The sequence below is a fragment of the Podarcis muralis genome, chromosome 7 (assembly GCF_964188315.1).
Source record: "Podarcis muralis chromosome 7, rPodMur119.hap1.1, whole genome shotgun sequence".
Lineage (NCBI taxonomy): Eukaryota > Metazoa > Chordata > Lepidosauria > Squamata > Lacertidae > Podarcis > Podarcis muralis.
Window position 1 is genome coordinate 85,805,613 of NC_135661.1, and position 17,962 is coordinate 85,823,574.

General features: G+C 50.3%; 1 protein-coding gene across 16 annotated transcripts in view; it reads right to left on the bottom strand.

The window, feature by feature from the left end:
* RYR1 (ryanodine receptor 1) overlaps window positions 1–17,962 on the bottom strand; it is a 210,868-nt gene that overhangs the window by 100,347 nt on the left and 92,559 nt on the right. For all 16 annotated transcript variants that reach the window (XM_077932307.1, XM_077932302.1, XM_077932316.1 and 13 more), the window contains 11 exons: window positions 16,731–16,817; window positions 15,447–15,673; window positions 13,400–14,324; window positions 11,032–11,232; window positions 9,442–9,553; window positions 8,575–8,724; window positions 7,575–7,848; window positions 6,197–6,311; window positions 4,653–4,785; window positions 3,585–3,679; window positions 546–681 (listed from right to left, as the gene is read on the bottom strand). In XM_077932307.1, the coding sequence (XP_077788433.1) occupies window positions 546–681; window positions 3,585–3,679; window positions 4,653–4,785; window positions 6,197–6,311; window positions 7,575–7,848; window positions 8,575–8,724; window positions 9,442–9,553; window positions 11,032–11,232; window positions 13,400–14,324; window positions 15,447–15,673; window positions 16,731–16,817 (2,455 nt within the window). The remainder of the gene's footprint in view (window positions 1–545; window positions 682–3,584; window positions 3,680–4,652; window positions 4,786–6,196; window positions 6,312–7,574; window positions 7,849–8,574; window positions 8,725–9,441; window positions 9,554–11,031; window positions 11,233–13,399; window positions 14,325–15,446; window positions 15,674–16,730; window positions 16,818–17,962) is intronic.

Below are 17,962 nucleotides of genomic sequence, written 5' to 3' on the forward strand. Positions count from 1 at the left end.
AATATGTGGGGTGTGCCCAGTGCCAGCTCAGAATCTGGTTGAAGTCTTGGAAGGGATATTGGAGGGGGAAAGAAAGGCTGGTCTGTGACATCTGTTGGGGCTGATGTGGCCCACTGGCTAGCCAGGGTTCTAAGAATTATAAACATGCCTCATCTCTTTCGTCAATCACTTGTTTCCCCCCAAAATTAACCCCGGGTCCACCTAATGAAATCTGCAGCAACCTTCGTCCTGTGCAGGTTTTGCCAACCTGGTGCCTTCCAGATGTTTTGGAGGACAACTGGTGGGGACTCCAGGTTACCAGATGCTGCTCCAGTGCAACACCAACACAGTGATACCTATATCCAAATTTAGCAGTGACTCCTCCATTCTGGGAACCCGCCATTTTGAAGACACTGATGCCAGAGGAAGGCAGACCGGGTGAGTGAAATAATACAGCCAGCTGTGTTTTCTGGGTCACGAGTGATGAAGAGTGGACTTGCTCTTCTGGACCCTGAATTATCTGTGTAACCACCAGTGTTAAGAGCCCACCGACCGCCAAAGCTCACCGTTGACGAAGACAGTGAAGCGCAGGAAGTCGAGGTAACGCTCGCCTCCACAGGGGTTCCAGCCAATGTCGGGGTATCCCTTGGAGAGCAGCATGGGGCAGCTCTGGAGGCCGGCCCCGGCTAGGTACGTCACCACCTGGGGAAGCAAGGCAGAGTGCAAGGCTTGATGGCAAAGCTCCAGTCCTTCCATGCCTTTATCCACAGGGCATCCACCCCGATGGAGCAAAATGGTGGAGGACCAGATTCAAGACTGGGATAATTCACCCTCATTTCCCTGGACTGAAAAAAAGGCTAGGCTCATAACTACCGTATTTTTCGCTCTATAGGACGCACTTTCCCCCCTCCAAAAATGAGGGGGAAATGTGTGTGCGTCCTATGGGGCGAATGCAGGCTTCAGGAAGCTATCTGCAAGCCTTCAGAGTGCGGCGGGAGTGCCCGCCAGGGTACGAAGGCTTGTGGATAGCAGCCTGCATCCCGAAGCCCGGGGAGTGCAGCGCTGCGCACCCCGGCTTCAGGCAGCTATCCACAAGCTTTCAGAGCCTGCCAGGCTTCGGGCAGCTATCCCCAGCACTTGCCGCCGCTCCTGGACCTGTTCTGGGGGCTGGGGTCAGGGGAAGCTCGGGCTTCCTCCGCCCCAGCCCCGCAGCTAAAAATGAAGCCGCGCGCAGCCTCTCCCGGCTGGAGAGGTTGTGCGTGGCTAAAGAGGAAGCCAAGACAGCCAGCGGGATGGCTGTCTTGGCTTCTTTGCTCTTTGGGGCTGGGGGGGGGGGGAATAAATATTTTTTTCTTTATTTCCCTCCCAAAAACTAGGTGCGCCCTATGGTCCGGTGCGCCCTTTAGAGCGAAAAATACGGTAACTGAAAAGACTCACAAACCACACAATAAGTAACTGCACATGAGTGACAGGTCTGCATTCATGAAATCAATAGGCAAGAAAAACGGAAGAGGAGTCCTTTAGCTGGATCCCATCCAGTCCAGCATCCTATTCTCACAGTAGCAAACCAGAAGCTCATATAAGTAGAACAAACACTCCATACTTCTGCTATTTCTGGCATTCAGAGGCAAACTGCATTCGACAGTGGACAGGATGTGTATTGATCCTGGCGTCATTTATGACCTTTAAATAGCTAGCTCCAGCATCGCTGCCCAGGAAAGGTAGAGAGGTGGATGCAGTTGCTAAGCAACCGCAGAGGAGTTTACTCCCTCAATACTGGACAAAAAGGCTGCCTAGGCTGCTGCTGCTGTGAAGGCAAGGAACAGCTAAGGGAACTGCCGCTTCCCATATGAACTGACCCAGACCCTACAATCACAATCTCACACCCTTCTTTGTGTGCTTCCTCTGCAAAAGGTCCAGAGGGCAGCAACACAAGAACGGGCCTTTTCTGCAGTGGCTCCCCACTTGTGGAATGTTCTCCCCAAGGAGACTCACCAGGTGCCTTCATTGCAATATCTTTAGGTACCAGGCAAAAAGATTAATTAAACAATCCACGGCCTTTTAAACTGGAGAGGGGTAATGTTTTTGCCTGTTATTATAGCATGCATTTTTGTGTTTTTATATTGCAAATCGCCCTGTCATTCTTGGATGAAGAGCAGTATAGAAATTTAATAAATGATGAAAAGCCAGTGTGGTGTAGTGGTTAAGAGCGGTAGTCTCGTAATCTGGGGAACCGGGTTCGCGTCTCCGCTCCTCCACATGCAGCTGCTGGGTGACCTTGGGCCAGTCACACTTCTTTGAAGTCTCTCAGCCCCACTCACCTCACAGAGTGTTTGTTGTGGGGGAGGAAGGGAAAGGAGAATGTTAGCCGCTTTGAGACTCCTTAAAAGGGAGTGAAAGGCGGGATATCAAATCCAAACTCATAATAAACGATAAGGGGGAAGCCGGCGATGTTTTTAGGCCCCATTTGGATTTCTGCACCACTGCCTTGGGTGCCACCACTTCTCATCTCTTCTCAGTGGCGTAGCGTGGGTTGTCAGCACCCGGGGCAAGGCAAGTAATTTGTGCCCCCTAACCCGTGGATTTGCGCCCCCTAACCCATGGATTTGCGCCCCCTAACCAATGGATTTGCCCTAACCCCAGATGTTGCGCCCGGTGTGGCCCGCCCCCCTGCACCCCCCACGCTACGCCACTGTCTCTTCTCTCCCCTATCTCCCTGAATGACAGAAAGAAAGAACACACACGCTTCACTTTCCCAAGCGATCTGGGTTAAATGAATTCACGTGCACCTTGAAAAGCACATAGAGGGGAAAGAGGAAGTGTTAAGGAGTGCCCCTCTTGCCATTTCAGCTCTATGATACAGTCACAAGAGAAAAGGCGACCACCCTCTCGCCACGTCACGGGGACAGGGTTGAAAGCCTTTGTGGGCAGCAGAGGAAGACCTGAAGGATGCTGGCGATCCCTGAGCTAAGGGAAATGGAGAGGAGGGCAGCAATATCATGGTTTTGGGAAGGGAGAAAGGAGAGGGGCAAATTTGGGGAAGGGGAGCAGTCTTGCGCTTGGAACTAAGTATTTATCACTACAAAAGACTGGCCAGGCTCCGCAGGCAATCCAATCAAGTAACCTGCCAGACAGGAGATAAACAACAACAGGAGAAAAACAATATTCAAATTTCTGTTTTAGACCGCCTTTTCTGTGATGTAGGTGTGATGTATCTGAGGGGTAGTTACACCCCTTCTGTGATGTATGTATGATGTTTCTGGGGGTGGTCTTGATCTACAGGGTGGCAATTTCAAAAGTCTTTATAAGGCCTTGCATGCCATTTTTCTGGGTCCCTCCTCTCTCCTGCGTGTGAGGGGAGCACCCTGTTGCAACAGATCAATAAAGATCAAGCTTACTAGCTGCATTGCTTCTCAATATTCTCTGGTTGGCCTCTGTTATTCTCTCCTACCAATAGGGAACCTATGTAAGGACTCTATATGGGCTCTTGGATACCCCATAAGGGAAAAGGGCAATTTTTTATTTACAACCGTCCTTAGCCACACTCCACACCCACCCACCCACCCACCCAGTCCTGTTTGGTACTTTCTGACCATGCCTCTTACCTTCTCCAGGTCTTGCTCTTGCAAGGCCAGAGCCAGCTCGTTGTTGTCGATGACAGAAGCAGCTGCCACGTCCAAGGGTGTGGATCCGCGCATGCCTAGAGGAGCAAAGCCAACAGTAAGAACAGGCAGAACTCAAGGCCCAAGGGGCAGAGCATGGCCTGACAAAAAGGGGACAGAGAAGTCACTGCCCTCAGAAGTTGTAGCTGGAATGGCACAACTTGGGTAGCTCTGTTTTAGAGGCAAAAATAAAAAATTCAACCGTTTAATTTTTCAAAATGGGGTTTAATCCTTCCCTGCTAAAGAGGCATGGATAGATTTGCGGGGTGACATGCTTTCTCAATTTGTTTTAAAGGTAAAGGTACCCCTGCCCATACGGGCCAGTCGTGTCCGACTCTAGGGTTGTGCGCACATCTCACTCTAGAGGCCGGGAGCCAGCGCTGTCCGCAGACACTTCCGGGTCACGTGGCCAGCGTGACAAAGCTGCATCTGGCGAGCCAGAGCCGCACACGGAAACACCGTTTACCTTCCCGCTGGTAAGCGGTCCCTATTTATCTACTTGCACCCGGGGGTGCTTTCGAACTGCTAGGTTGGCAGGCCCTGGGACCGAACGACGGGAGCGCACCCCGCTGCGGGGATTTGAACCGCCGACCTTTCGATCGGCAAGTCCTAGGCGCTGAGGTTTTACCCACAGCGCCACCCGCGTCCCCCCAATTTGTTTTAACTAGCATTAAATCAGAATTTCTCAGAACAGTGGAAGAGGACCAAAAAAAATGCTTTGCCCTTCAGTTTTGACACCAGACACACATGGAAACGGAGGAGCAAATTTCACCTGTGTGAGAATATTTCTACATTTATGTTCATCAGCCAAACACCTGGTTAAAAAGAAACATTTCTACTGGGGACCTAAAGATACATAATGAAGGGACCAGGCGAGACTCCACAAATGGGGAGCCACCGCAAAAAAAGCCCATTCTCACCATCTTTGGACACCTGATATCTGCTGTGTTCCTCCACACCCTGGAACCCCACTGCACCCCCCCAACCCTGCTCCAAAGCCCCCTTGCTCACCCAGCCCAATGCCACTGTTCTCCAGCAGGTAGCTGAGGTGGTCGAACATGGAGCGCTGGTTCTGGCGGCTGATGCGGCAGAAGTAGCACAGGAAACGGCAGCAATTGGTCACCATCTTGGGGAAGCGGATCTCCTGCTCAGCAAGGGACAAGGCGGCTTCCTTTAACAGCTTTGCTAAACACCCGCTTTGCCATCTCACCCGCCCCACCCCTCTCCTGAAATATGGGGTGACGTTTTGACGAAGACGGCATTGCATGGCTGTTGCACGCACTTGCAGTGCACAAGTCCACAATAATCACCCTGAGTGTGTGTGTGTTCACTTGGAGGGAGCTTTTTTTTAAAAAATGGGGTGCCTTCCTGTCAATAATGAAGCAGTTCATAGTCCCACTGTATGGCCTGAAGGAGTGATGCATGACAAACTGCTATCAGTGCTTCCCCTTTCCGTGGGAATTGATCAAATAAGAGCTTTGAGTTCCTCAAAAGCTCCAGCGTTGGAAAAGAATTGAAGCAGTGAGTTCTTCCACTCTGTTTTTTGAAGTATTAAAGGTAAAGGTACCCCTGTCCGTATGGGCCAGTCTTGACAGACTCTAGGGTTGTGCGCCCATCTCACTCTAGAGGCCGAGAGCCAGCGCTGTCCGGAGACACTTCTGGGTCACGTGGCCAGCGTGACAAAGCTGCATCTGGCGAACCAGCGCAGCACATGGAACGCCGTTTACCTTCCCGCTGGTAAGTGGTCCCTATTTATCTACTTGCACCCGGGGGTGCTTTCGAACTGCTAGGTTGGCAGGCGCTGGGACCGAGCAGCGGGAGCGCACCCCGCCACGGGGATTCGAACCGCCGACCTTTCGATCGGCAAGCCGTAGGCGCTGAGGCTTTTACCCACAACGCCACCCACGTATTATATATAGCAATTATGGTGGCTGTCTCTCTACATGTTAAATAATAATAATAATAATAATAATAATAATAATAATAATAATAATAATAATAATAAATTATTTGTACCCTGCCCATCTGGCTGGGTTTTTCCAGCCACTCTGGGCAGCTTCCAACAAAGATTAAAAATACATTTAAAATGTCACACATTAAAAACTTCCCTGAACAGGGCTGCCTTCAGATGTCTTCTAAATGTCAGGTAGTTGTTTATCTCTTTGACATCTGATGGGAGGGCGTTTCACAGGGCGGGTGCCACCACCGAGAAGGCCCTCTGCCTGGTTCCCTGTAGCTATGCTTCTCACAGTGAGAGAACCACCAGAAGGCCTCAGCGTCCGGGCAGAACGATGGGGGTGGAGACACTCCTTCAGGTATACTGGGCTGAGGCCGTTTAGGGCTTTCCAGGTCAGCACCATGCCTCCCTCCTCACAGAATGGCAGAAAGCATTTGATCCAGTTATGGACCCCCTCGCTCTCCTGCACTGAAGACCGCATCACCACCACTACCACCTCTTCCTCCTCCTTCTCCATCAATTTTGTTGGGTGGGTGTGTGCAGCCATGAGCAGCCTTGAAGATGTGGGCCTGTGCTAGCCGAAAGCAAGCTTCCTTACCTTCGAATCTCCTCCTCCGAGCACATTCACCATCACCTCCATGACGGTCTCGTGCATGCCCAGAGCCCTCATCAGGTTGGGGTGCTGGTAGAAGACCTTGTTGTTCATAATGTTGCTGCCAGGGGAAGACACAAGGGTGCAAGGTGCTGAGGAGAATGCAAGCCCAGGATGCAAGGGACAGAGCAAGTGGGAGTAGAGGGGAGTCGTGAGTGTTTAAGGGGAAGAGCTTCAGGCTGAGAGAATGGCCACCACCCTGGAAGGCTTTAAAAGAGGGTAGGACAAATACGTGGAGGGGGGTAAGACTATCAATGGCTAGTAGCCATGATAGCGATGCACTGCCTCCATGGTCAATGCTTCTGAATACAGTGGTACCTCGGTTTAAGAACAACGCTGTTCACCTTCCCCCTGGTATGGCTCCCCTTTATCACACACACAGCCCAACAAGACAACGACAAAAATCCACCAACACCATACAAATCAATACGGCTAACCTGATCCAAAACACCCACCCACCCCACTCACACACGAAAACAAAGACCACCACAAGTGAATAACCACACCCTAGGCCAACCCCAACCTCTCTCACCACCAAAGGAACACAAGTGAACAGCAGAGAACCTGCACAAGCAACGCTGACACCAAACCCTACATATATTAAATAAAATAGAAACATCTATTGAGGGGGACAACTCTGGGCATGCTTAACAGTCTACAGCTCCCAGGATCCTTTGGAAGCCATGACTGTTTAAGAAGAAGAGAAGATGAAGAGTTTGGATTTGATATCCCGCTTTATCACTACCCGAAGGAGTCTCAAAGCGGCTCACATTCTCCTTTCCCTTCCTCCCCCACAACAAACGCTCTGTGAGGTGAGTGGGGCTGAGAGACTTCAGAGAAGTGTGACTGGCCCAAGGTCACCCAGCAGCTCCATGTGGAGGAGCGGAGACGCGAACCCGGTTCCCCAGATTACGAGTCTACCACTCTTAACCACTACACCACACTGGCTCTCCAGTGGTATTAAGGTGGTATCGTAGTGCTTTAAATGTATGGAGCGGACTTAGCCTCAGAGAGGGATGCTGTCCCCGCAAATGGGAAGGAGTCAAAAGTTGGGGGTGGGGGTGGTCATAGCTCATGGACAGAGCAGATGTTACCCAGTGAGAAGGGGCCTCAGGCAGCAGGGAAGGATCCTTGCCTCAGACCTTGTAGAGCTCAGTACCAGACAAGATGAACCAAGATGGCTGAGTAATATGGAAATGTATTTCTGCAGCTCATTGGAGTGAACAGTTCCCTTTGAGGAGGAGCCGGGAACCCAGGGAGCATGGAGGGACTGCTTCAGGGTGGGATAAAGGAGGAGGCTACAGGAAGGGGTGGAGGCACATACCCAATACTCTGTATCATCAGGTTCTCCTCCTCAGGCCCCATCTGGACGATGAGCAGTGAACGGATCTGGCCCAGGCACTCCAGCAGGCTCATAGTGTCTTCCACAGAGTTGGCGTTGATGGTGTAGGCCTTGGGGAGGGCACGGATTAGCTCCCCAAGGCCGTCGTACTGCCGATGGAGAAGGCTGAACATGACCCGCACCAGCTCCGGGCTCTGGATGAAAGACTCTTGGGCCCAGTGAACCATGGTGTGTGAGATCAGCTCCTGCAGGGTGGCTGCATGGTTGGGGAGAGGGAGAACTGAGGTCTACTAGACCAGGGTTCCTCAACCTCGGCCCTCCAGGTGTTTTGAGACTACAATTCCCATCATCCCTGACCATGGGTCCTGCTAGCTGGGGCTCATGGGAGTTGTAGGCCAAAAACATCTGGAGGGCCAAGGTTGAGGAAGCCTGTACTAGACAGCCTATAAGAGGCTATAGTGCAAAACATCTGGAGGTCACGAAGCGGGCAAAGGACACTTCTTAAGAACATTAAAGAAATCTGCTTCTTCCTGACTCATGGCCATGATCCTCAACTCGCAGCAGGGTAAAGGTAAAGGGACCGCTGACCATTAGGTCCAGTCGTGGACGACTCTGGGGTTGGGGCACTCATCTCACTTTATTGGCCGAGGGAGCAAGCATACAGCTTCCGGGTCATGTGGCCAGCAGGACTAAGCCGCTTCTGTCGAACCAGAGCAGCGCACGGAAACGCCGTTTACCTTCCCGCCGGAGTGGTACCTATTTATCTACTTGCACTTTGTGCTTTTGAACTGCTAGGTTGGCAGGAGCTGGGACTGAGCAATGGGAGCTCACCCCGTTGTGGGGCGTTCGAACTGCCGACCTTCTGATCAGCAAGTCCTAGGCTCTGTGGTTTAACCCACAGCGCCACCCGCGTCTCTATAACTCTCAGCAAAGTAGCCCCTTAACCACCCCCTTCCTTCCCCAACTCCACTCTTGCACCTACTGGGTTTTGGCTCCTCTTCTGCAGGCTGCTCTTCCTCCGTTTTCTCCTCCTTCTTGCGGAAGCTCGTTACCTTATCCACTAAGCCCATCAGCCGCCGGTAGAAGGACGTGTCTTCCTCCTCCTCCTCTTCTTCACCCTCCGATTGGATACCTGTTGGGGAATGTGCAGAGCTAATGAGCGCAAGTGTCAAAAAATGGGGGAAACCGGTCTGGTGCCCAAGCCAGCCAGGGTGTGTGGACAAGAACACACTGTGCAAGTGTGGACCTTGGCATCCGCATCATCTTCACACTTGCCGTTTGGATTTTCAATGCAAGCTTCTAGCTGACATTCACCACAGGGATAAGCTGGGGAAGGTGTGGCTTACATCTACGAAATGGAACTCTCAGCACCCCTAGGAAACTACAACTCCCAGGATTCCTTGGGGGAAGCCCTGACTGTTTAAAGTGGTATCACAGCACTTTAAATATATAGTGCGAATGTGTCCTGATGTTAGGGCAGGTGTGGGGAGCAGGTCAGCAATAACTCAGAAACTGCCAGTGACGTCAACTCTTTATTCCAAGAAACAAAACAGCTCAGGCCTAGTGAGCACAGCAACTCTTTCCAGTAGACCTTGCCCCAATGCCAGTTGTGAGGACGGAAGGTCCACACCTTCCCACAGCTCCTCCTCGCCCGGGTCCTTCCCAAGCAATCTGAGACTCTGATGCCTTGTCTGTTTTTGCTCTGCCCTCTTCACACCTCATCTGGTTCTGTAAGACCAGGGTTCCCTTGGGGGTTCCTCAGCTGGTCTTCCCAGCACTCCTCTGCATCAAGCAGAGTGGCTTTTAGTGTGCTTAGGGCTGGTAGGGGCAATGAAGAGGTGCTCCTTACCACAGTGAGACAGCAAATCAGCGTGGAATTCCAGCAGTTCGTCCCGGATGTCTTCCGGTACTGGGCACTCCTCCTCGTCAGCCCCATTCTTGAAGTGCAGCAGCATGTTGATCTGCAGAGGAGAGAAGACACAGCTTGCACTGGATGTGGCCTGCAAGCCTGGGCAGCTTTTGTCCCATGCTCCATACAGCACCTAGCGCAGCGGTTCTCCACCTGTGGGTTCCCAGATGTTGTTGGACTACAACTCCTATCATCCCTGAGCTATGGCCTTGCTAGCTAGAGGTGATGGGAGAGTTGTAGTTCAACAACATCTGGGGACCCACAGGTTGAGAAAGGCTGACCTAGCATCATGCTGGAGTTAAGTGATGAATGCTGCTAAGCAGAGAATCCGGGCCTTTCCTGTGGAATGTACTATGCCAGTCTTCCCCAACCTGGTGCCCTCCAGATGTTTTGCACTGCCTGGGACTGATAGGAGTTACAGCTCATCACATCTGGAAGGCATCAGGTTGGGAAAGGCTGTGCATTAGAAATTTAGCAGAACAGCAAAACATCAAGTGCTGCACTGTAGGCCACTGACAGTGAGAACTTCATTCATTCATCATTCACCATTTTATTTGTATGCCTCCTTTCCATAGTGAAAACAATGCTCAAAGCGGCTTACAACATGACAAGATTTACATAATTACCAACATAACAAAAGTCATAAACAATAAACAAAACAAATAAAAAGTACCAACCAAATGGAAAACAATTTGCACATAAATCATAAAATCTAAATCTAATACAGCATTACAGTCATACCTCGGGTTGAAGTAGCTTTGGGTTGAGCATGTTTGGGTTGTGCTCCACGGCGACCCGTAAGTAACAGAGCGTGTTACTTCCGGGTTTCACCGCTCACGCATGCGCAGGCGCTCAAAATGACGTCACACGCATGTGCGGAAGCGGCGAATCGCCGGACGTGCGGACGCGGGTTGCGTTTCCTTCAGGATGCGAACGGGGCTCTGGAACGGATCCCGTTCGCATCCAGAGGTACCACTGTAATATCAATCACAATTTAAAATGACATAGATAAAAAATAAAAACAAAAATGGAGCCTTTTCTGCCCAGCAGCAGCAGCAGCAGCACTCCGTTATGGAGCCTGTCAGGCCCCAATCCAAGCCAGGTGGAGAGAAGCAGGGCAGGGCCCTTCAGGCTCCCAGCTTATGTTCTGAATCCCAAAATGAAACTTAATTTGCTTCTGTTATATCAATTTGCTTCTGCTATATCAATTTGCTTCTGTTATATCAATTTGCTTCTGCTATATCAATTTGCTTCTGCTATATCAATTTGCTTCTGCTATATCAATTTGCTTCTGCTATATCAATCAGAGGCTAGCGCCATGGCTTTCAAACTTACCCGGGATTTCCTCAGCGAGGTGGTCAGTGAAAGTATTATACAATAAATAATAAAGAATAATAATATTCTGGAGTGCTGTGTGAGAATATTATCGGCTTTTGACATAGGGGCATTACAGGAAGTTGTACCTCTTCACTGGCCGAAGCCCTGCCTAGCCACCCCCTTTAGCTCTCCCCATTGCCCCCTCCCCAGTACCTGCTCCTGAGGAGGGGAGCGAAACTCTCGGGTGCGCCGGGCCGTCTCTGCGGCGGACATGGTGAAGGCCTGCATGAGGGTGTTGTAGCGCTGGCGCTGGTTGGTCTGCAGGTTGTCCACATAGCGCTCCGAGAAAGCGATGATGGCTTCCACACGGTGCTGCAGCTCGCGGTCGCAGAAGAACTGCAGCAGGTTGCACATCTGTGGGAAGAGGGAGGGAGGGGGAGAGAGGAGTCAGCACAATGGGGGGAGGAGCCACAGTCACCAGGGCTGGGTGGAAAGGACTGCGAAGGAGAGAGGAGGAGGTTTGGGGCTTAGCATCTTAAAAAGCAGAGACATCACCTTGCCAACAAAGGTCCGTATAGTTAAAGCTATGGTTTTCCCAGTAGTGATGTATGGAAGTGAGAGCTGGACCATAAAGGAGGCTGATCGCCGAAGAATGGATGCTTTTGAATTCTGGTGCTGGAGGAGACTCTTGAGAGTCCCATGGACTGCAAGAAGATCAAACCGATCCATTCTGAAGGAAATCAGCCCTGAGAGCTCACTGGAAGGACAGATCGTGAAGCTGAGGCTCCAATACTTTGGCCACCTCATGAGAAGAGAAGACTCCCTGGAAAAGACCCTGATGTTGGGAAAGATGGAGGGCACAAGGAGAAGGGGATGACAGAGGACGAGATGGTTGGACAGTGTTCTCGAAGCTACAATCATGAGTTTGACCAAACTGTGGGAGGCAGTGGAAGACAGGAGTTCCTGGCGTGCTCTGGTCCAGGGGGTCACAAAGAGTCGGACACGACTAAACAACAACAAATGTACATACCAACTGGAGATGGGACATGGAGTAGGCTCAAAGGAGGTGGACCACACAGAGATGGGTCTTTCAGGGTGACCCGGTGCTCACAGAGCTGGCTCAGGATGTTACATAACAAGAGCCCTGGATCAGGCCAATGGCCATCAGGTCCAGCATCCTGTTCTCACAGTGGCCACGAGGACAAGATGTCCCTTCCCCATTAAAAGTGGGCAGCCCATGAGTGGAGCCAGAGCCAACCCAACGAGGGTTGTCTCCAACTGAGCTTAGACCCAGTGGAATGAAATAGAATGTTCATTAATTTCAGCGCATCCGCTCCGAGTTAAAACTCAGTTGGGTACAACCCAAAACACACTCCTGCTTTCTCACATGGTCACAGAAGCACAACAGCTAGAGCCACCATCCATTCAATCTCACACATGAAGACCTCACACCCATCCAAACACAAGTGTTCACCTCATGCTCCTTTTGTTCCTCCCTAGAACACAAGAAGAGCCGTTATCAATCAGGCCAATGGCCCATCTAGTCCAGCATCCTATTCTTAAAGTGACCAGTCAAGATGTCAAGAACAAGATGCCCTTGATCCCGTTAAAAGTGTGTGGTCCATTGTTTGGACAGGAAATGGAGCTAACCTGAAAGAATATTATGAAAATGATATACAGGTGGTATATGACACCAGTCAAGCTTGCAAAAATCTACCATTTGCCCGATAATAAATGTTGGAAATGTAAAGAAACTGAAGGTACATTCTTTCACCTTTGGTGGACGTGCCCAAGGATTAAGGCTTTCTGGGAGATGATTTATAATGAAATGAAAAAGGTATTTAAATATACCTTCCTGAAGAAACCAGAGGCCTTCCTTCTCGGCATTGTCGGCCAATTGGTGCCAAAGAAGGATAGAACTTTCTTTATGTATGCTACGACAGCAGCAAGAATACTTATTGCAAAGTATTGGATGACACAAGATCTACCCACTCTGGAAGAATGGCAGATGCAAGTAATAGACTAGATGGAACTGGCAGAAATGACCGGCAGAATTCGAGACCAGGGAGAAGAGTCGGTGGAAGAAGATTGGAAGAAATTTAAAGACTACCTACAGAAATATTGTAAAATTAATGAATGTTAAAATGATGTTGGATGGAAAGTTATGTGGTTTTTAGCTATAACGCTATAAGGAGTATGAAAAAAATGGGCTATTAAGAGTCAAAAATTCAATGTTACATATTATTTTAAGATTAAAGAGTAGGATAAACAAAGAGGGGAAGGATTTGCTGAACTAACAAATTGAACTGGAATACTAAAAGGGAGGTGTGAGGAGGTCCGGGAAATAAGCAAATGAAAGAAAGTGATGGAAAGATGGAATTGTTTTTTATCTATTTTTACTTTGTATTTTTCTTTTTTCTTTTTTCATTTTGTAAAATTCTAATAAATATCTTTTTTTTAAAAAAAGGAATGGAGCTAACAGACTCTGACAGTGGGAATAAGATGGCTGGGAAGCCACTGTTGAAGGACCACAGAGGCTGGGTGATCTGGAGGGACAAAACCCCAAAGCCACACCCTTTACCTGCAGCTTGACAGATTCAGGAAGCTTCATCTGCAGCAGGCCTTCCTCCAACGCTTCCTCATCCTCCTTGGCTTCCGCTTCCCCGGCCTCGATGGCTTTCAGCTCCCTCTTCTCGCCTCCCTCCACATCTTCCTTCTTCCCCCCTCCGGCCTCTTTCTCCGCCCCCTCTTCGTCTTCTTCCTCCGCTGCCGCCATCTCCTCCTCTTCCTCCGCCGTGGGCGCTTGCTCTTCCCCTCCCTCCTCAGCATCCGCTGCTGCCTCTTCCTCCTCCTTGGGCTCCACGAAGACGTTCGGCTCGATCATCTTGAGGATGTGGCGCACGTCCTCGTCTTCGAAGACGCCCATGATGAGGAGGGTGCAGATCAGCTTGAGGACCGGCACGAACTGGAACTCCACGCTGCCCCCGACGGGGTCGCGGGTGTGCTGCCCGCCGTCCTGGACGGCCTCGGTCAGCATGTTGATGGCCTTCACCTTCAGCACGTCCAAGGGGATGGACGGGCTCAGCTGGTACAGCTCCTTGCTGTTGCTGACGAAGCAGGTGTCCACAAAGTGCAGCGGCGGGCGCAGGCAGGTGCTCATTCCCACCCCGGGCAGGCCGGGCTTCTTGGTGCCGGCCGGGAAGAGCGTGATGCTCTTGGTCTCGTCCGTCATGGGGACGATGAACTCGCTGTTCATCATGAGGCGGGAGCGCTTGGCAGACTCCAGGTGCATGCCAATGAGCAGGTCGTAGTATCCGCTGCGCAGAAGGCCAGGCAGGTGGTTGCTCTCGATGGTGTACAGCAGCTGAGACTCGTCCACGTGGCTGCACAGCGCATGCGCCACCCGGTTGTTGCCCAAGGCGCAGACGGCGCAGTACAGCTTCAGGGTATGCGAGTGGAATTTCAGCAGGTCCAGGCGCTCTGAAAGCTCCAGGATGTCTATGCACCTGCGAAGGGGAGTCAGAAGAGAGGAATGAGAGAGCACTGCGTGGCAGGAAGTGCCCTGTCCTCCAGGCCTGGGCACCATCTTTTTGAAATAGCTCTAGTTCTCCACAAGACAGCTGAGCCTAGGGCTGCATCTACACCTTACATTTAAAGCACATAAAGGTAAAGGTAAAGGGACCCCTGACCATTAGGTCCAGTCGTGACTGACTCTGGGGTTGCGGCGCTCATCTCGCTTTATTGGCCGAGGGAGCCGGCGTACAGCTTCCGGGTCATGTGGCCAGCATGACTAAGCCGCTTCTGGCGAACCAGAGCAGCGTACGGAAACGCCATTTACCTTCCCGCCGGAGCGGTACCTATTTATCTACTTGCACTTTTGACGTGCTTTCGAAGCACATAGCTTCTCCAAATGAGTCGTGGGAAGTGTTGTTTATCCCTCATGGAGCTACAATTCCCTGTATTATTATTATTATTATTATTATTATTATTATTATTATTATTATTATATACCTCCCTATGATTTTTTTAGGGAAGTATAAGTTGAAAACAAAATAGAGCAAAACAGATGCAAAGGGTGAATTATTAATATAATAGGCTTAACATGGGTCTGTAACTACGCATGATGATAATCTTAAACGCCGTTTACCTTCCTGCCGGAGCAGTACCTATTTATCTACTTGCACTTTGACGTGCTTTTGAGCTGCTAGGTTGGCAGGAGCAGGGACCAAGCAACGGGAGCTCACCCTGTTGTGGGGATTCGAACCGCCGACCTTCTGATTGGCAAGTTCTAGGCCAAAAGGTGTATAGTTAATAGTGCCAGATGCACCTTTGTAGGGAATGAATTCCACGACTTAGGGCTGCCACATCCTCTCCAGGGTCACCACTACCCCAAACTTCTGAAGGTGGTGGAACTACCAAGAGAGCCCCCTGCTTCAAATGAACAGTGGGCATGTGACTTCTGAAAGGTGAGCGGGAGGAGATCTGCTCAAAAGGTCTCCATTTTCTTCCAGCCCTTTGTGGGAGCAAGTGGCTCATTAGGAGCTCTCCACGGTGCTGAAATGGCTAACCTGCCTTAGGACTTGGTCGAGCTGAGCTGTAATTCCTACAGGGGCTTATAGGAGACTCACCGGCTTTCCTCTGGAATGTGGAGGGCCATCATGATGTTAGGCTCTGTACACTCAACCATCCACCCATGCCGGTCGCTGAAACGGGCAACTTCCACCCGCAGGAACTCATTGGGCATACGACTCCAGGTCATCGGTGTCAGCATCTGAATGGCAAGCCGTGGTGGGCACTGGGGTTCTGGGTTCTTCCGCTCACTGCGGAACATGGCAGCTGAGATGGGCATGATGTTCTGCCAGGGGAGGAGAAGGGAGACAGAAGAATGTGGTCACTCTGCATGTCACAACTGCAAGCTTCCCTCCGTTCTAAAATACTGTTATAGTTTTGAGGGGAGGTCAGTTTGGATATCTGTGGCTCCCTTCCAAGCCTGTGACCCAGTATGCAGCGCGGTTTAGAATCTGGCAGAAGAAGCAACTGAACCAGTCAGACTTGTTTCTTTGTTAAGATAATGCCCTCAGCCGGCTAGCTAAGTACTTCCGTTTATATGTCCAAATAAGTTGCCCTGTTGCTATAGAAACAAAAGGATGGGCCTTCTCCCACCTCATCTGGCTGGATGCCATGTGATCCTAGGATGGAGAAGAGCAGGTGGGTGCTGTTTGTGAGAAGGTTTGGGCTGATGCTGGAAGCTGGAGACACAAAGGCTTGCCTTACTCTGTGTTGTACCCGGAGCTATGGTCTGGGAACTTAATGTGGAGGCAAGATCTGTTGGGGTGTTAATGCTGTAAGGCCTTCCATTCTATGCTAAGGTTGTAAAAAAGTAAAGGTAAACGGACCCCTGACCATTAGGTCCAGTCGTGACCGACTCTGGAGTTGCAGCGCTCATCTCGCTTTATTGGCCGAGGGAGCCGGCGTACACCTTCCGGGTCGTGTGGCCAGCATGACTAAGCCGTTTCTGGCAAACCAGAGCAGCGCATGGAAATGCTGTTTACCTTCCCGCTGGAGTGGTACCTATTTATCTACTTGCACTTTGATGTGCTTTCGAACTGCTAGGTTGGCAGGAGCAGGGACCGAGCAACGGGAGCTCACCCCGTCGTGGGGATTCGAACCGCCAACCTTCTGATCGGCAAGTCCTAGGCTCTGTGGTTTAACCCACAGCGCCACCAATATGCCCTGATAAGGTTGTATTGATGTGCAAATGCAACCATATATCCTGAAGACACCATAGTCTCCATTCACCTTCATTTCAAGGAAACCGAATCCTGGATAAGGGTTGGAGCCCCTAGAGTCCTTCATGGCTCGGTGATTGGGATGTGTGCAAAAACAATACTATTTGGCTGTTTGGGCCTTACCTTCAGCTTGCCCAGTTCAAACTGGATTACGTTCTGGCTTGTTGGGAGGGCAACGACAGCAGGAAACAGCTTCGTGTTTGGCTCCACCTGCAGTGCGACAGGTGTGTAAGATGACGCAGTAAAACACATAGGAAAAAGGTTTCAACTTGTAACTTTTTCTCCCAATGAATGCTGGGAATTGTAGCATTGCAAGGATGCCCAGTACCCTCTTGCCAGGATGCTGAGTCAGGTCAATATTTTGTTTATTTTTAGTTACAGGTAGGTAGCCATGTTGGTCTGCCATAGTCGAAACAAAATAAATAAATTAAAATAAAAATAATAAAAAAAACCTTCCAGTAGTATCTTAGAGACCAGCTAAGTTAGTTAGTCTTCAAGGTGCTACTGGAAGGAATTTTTGTTTTGTTTTGTTTATTTTTAATGTATTTAAAACAATTATATATACCAGCTTTTATCAAGTATTTTGGGGCAGTTTATTTTTTGTAAATACATTCAAGCAGAGAGTATTGGTCCTGCAGTCTCTGACATGCACATACACCTGACATTTTTGGCCACTACGCTAAATCAGACACACCAGGTAAAGTAGTTTAAGTCTGTGGTGTTGGAGAGCCTTTACATTGGTGGTTTCACAGCCCCTGAATCTAGCAGCGATCCAGACACAAGGTGGAAACCTGGAAGGGAGTTAGGGAACCAGGTCAAGTTTAGGGCTCAGAGCTGACTGTGGAAGAAAGGGAGCCCATTGTGCCTCAGGCTGAGGGATAGGAGCCCCCAGAGAAATCTATTGAGTCAGAGCCTGAACCCTCACAGGCACCTTCCCATGAAGAACCAGATGCTTCCAACTGCACATCACCAGTCTGGCAGTGTATGGGACAGAGGAGACTTGCCCGCCTTTAGGGCAGAGTGTTGGGCCTTAAAGGCTCCGTAGTTCTCCACAAGCCTGGAGGATGTAGTCTGGAGACAGAGGATTATATTGTCCACTCACAACCTTTGCTGGAAGGGTTGGCAACTTTCAACCTGGCTGAAGCTTGCATCGGTTCAGAACATGGCAGGTGCATATAGCAGGCACCCTTGACCACGCTCCAGAAAGAGGACTGTTTTCTGAAAGCCTCACAGGAGAATGTAGAAGCTCCAGCCAACAATTCCCCTCTTGTGTGTCTCCGGTGTTGGTGGTTGGAGGTGGAAAATGGAGGTTGCATTATCCTTATCAACAGTTTCACATCTACTTTATAATCCCA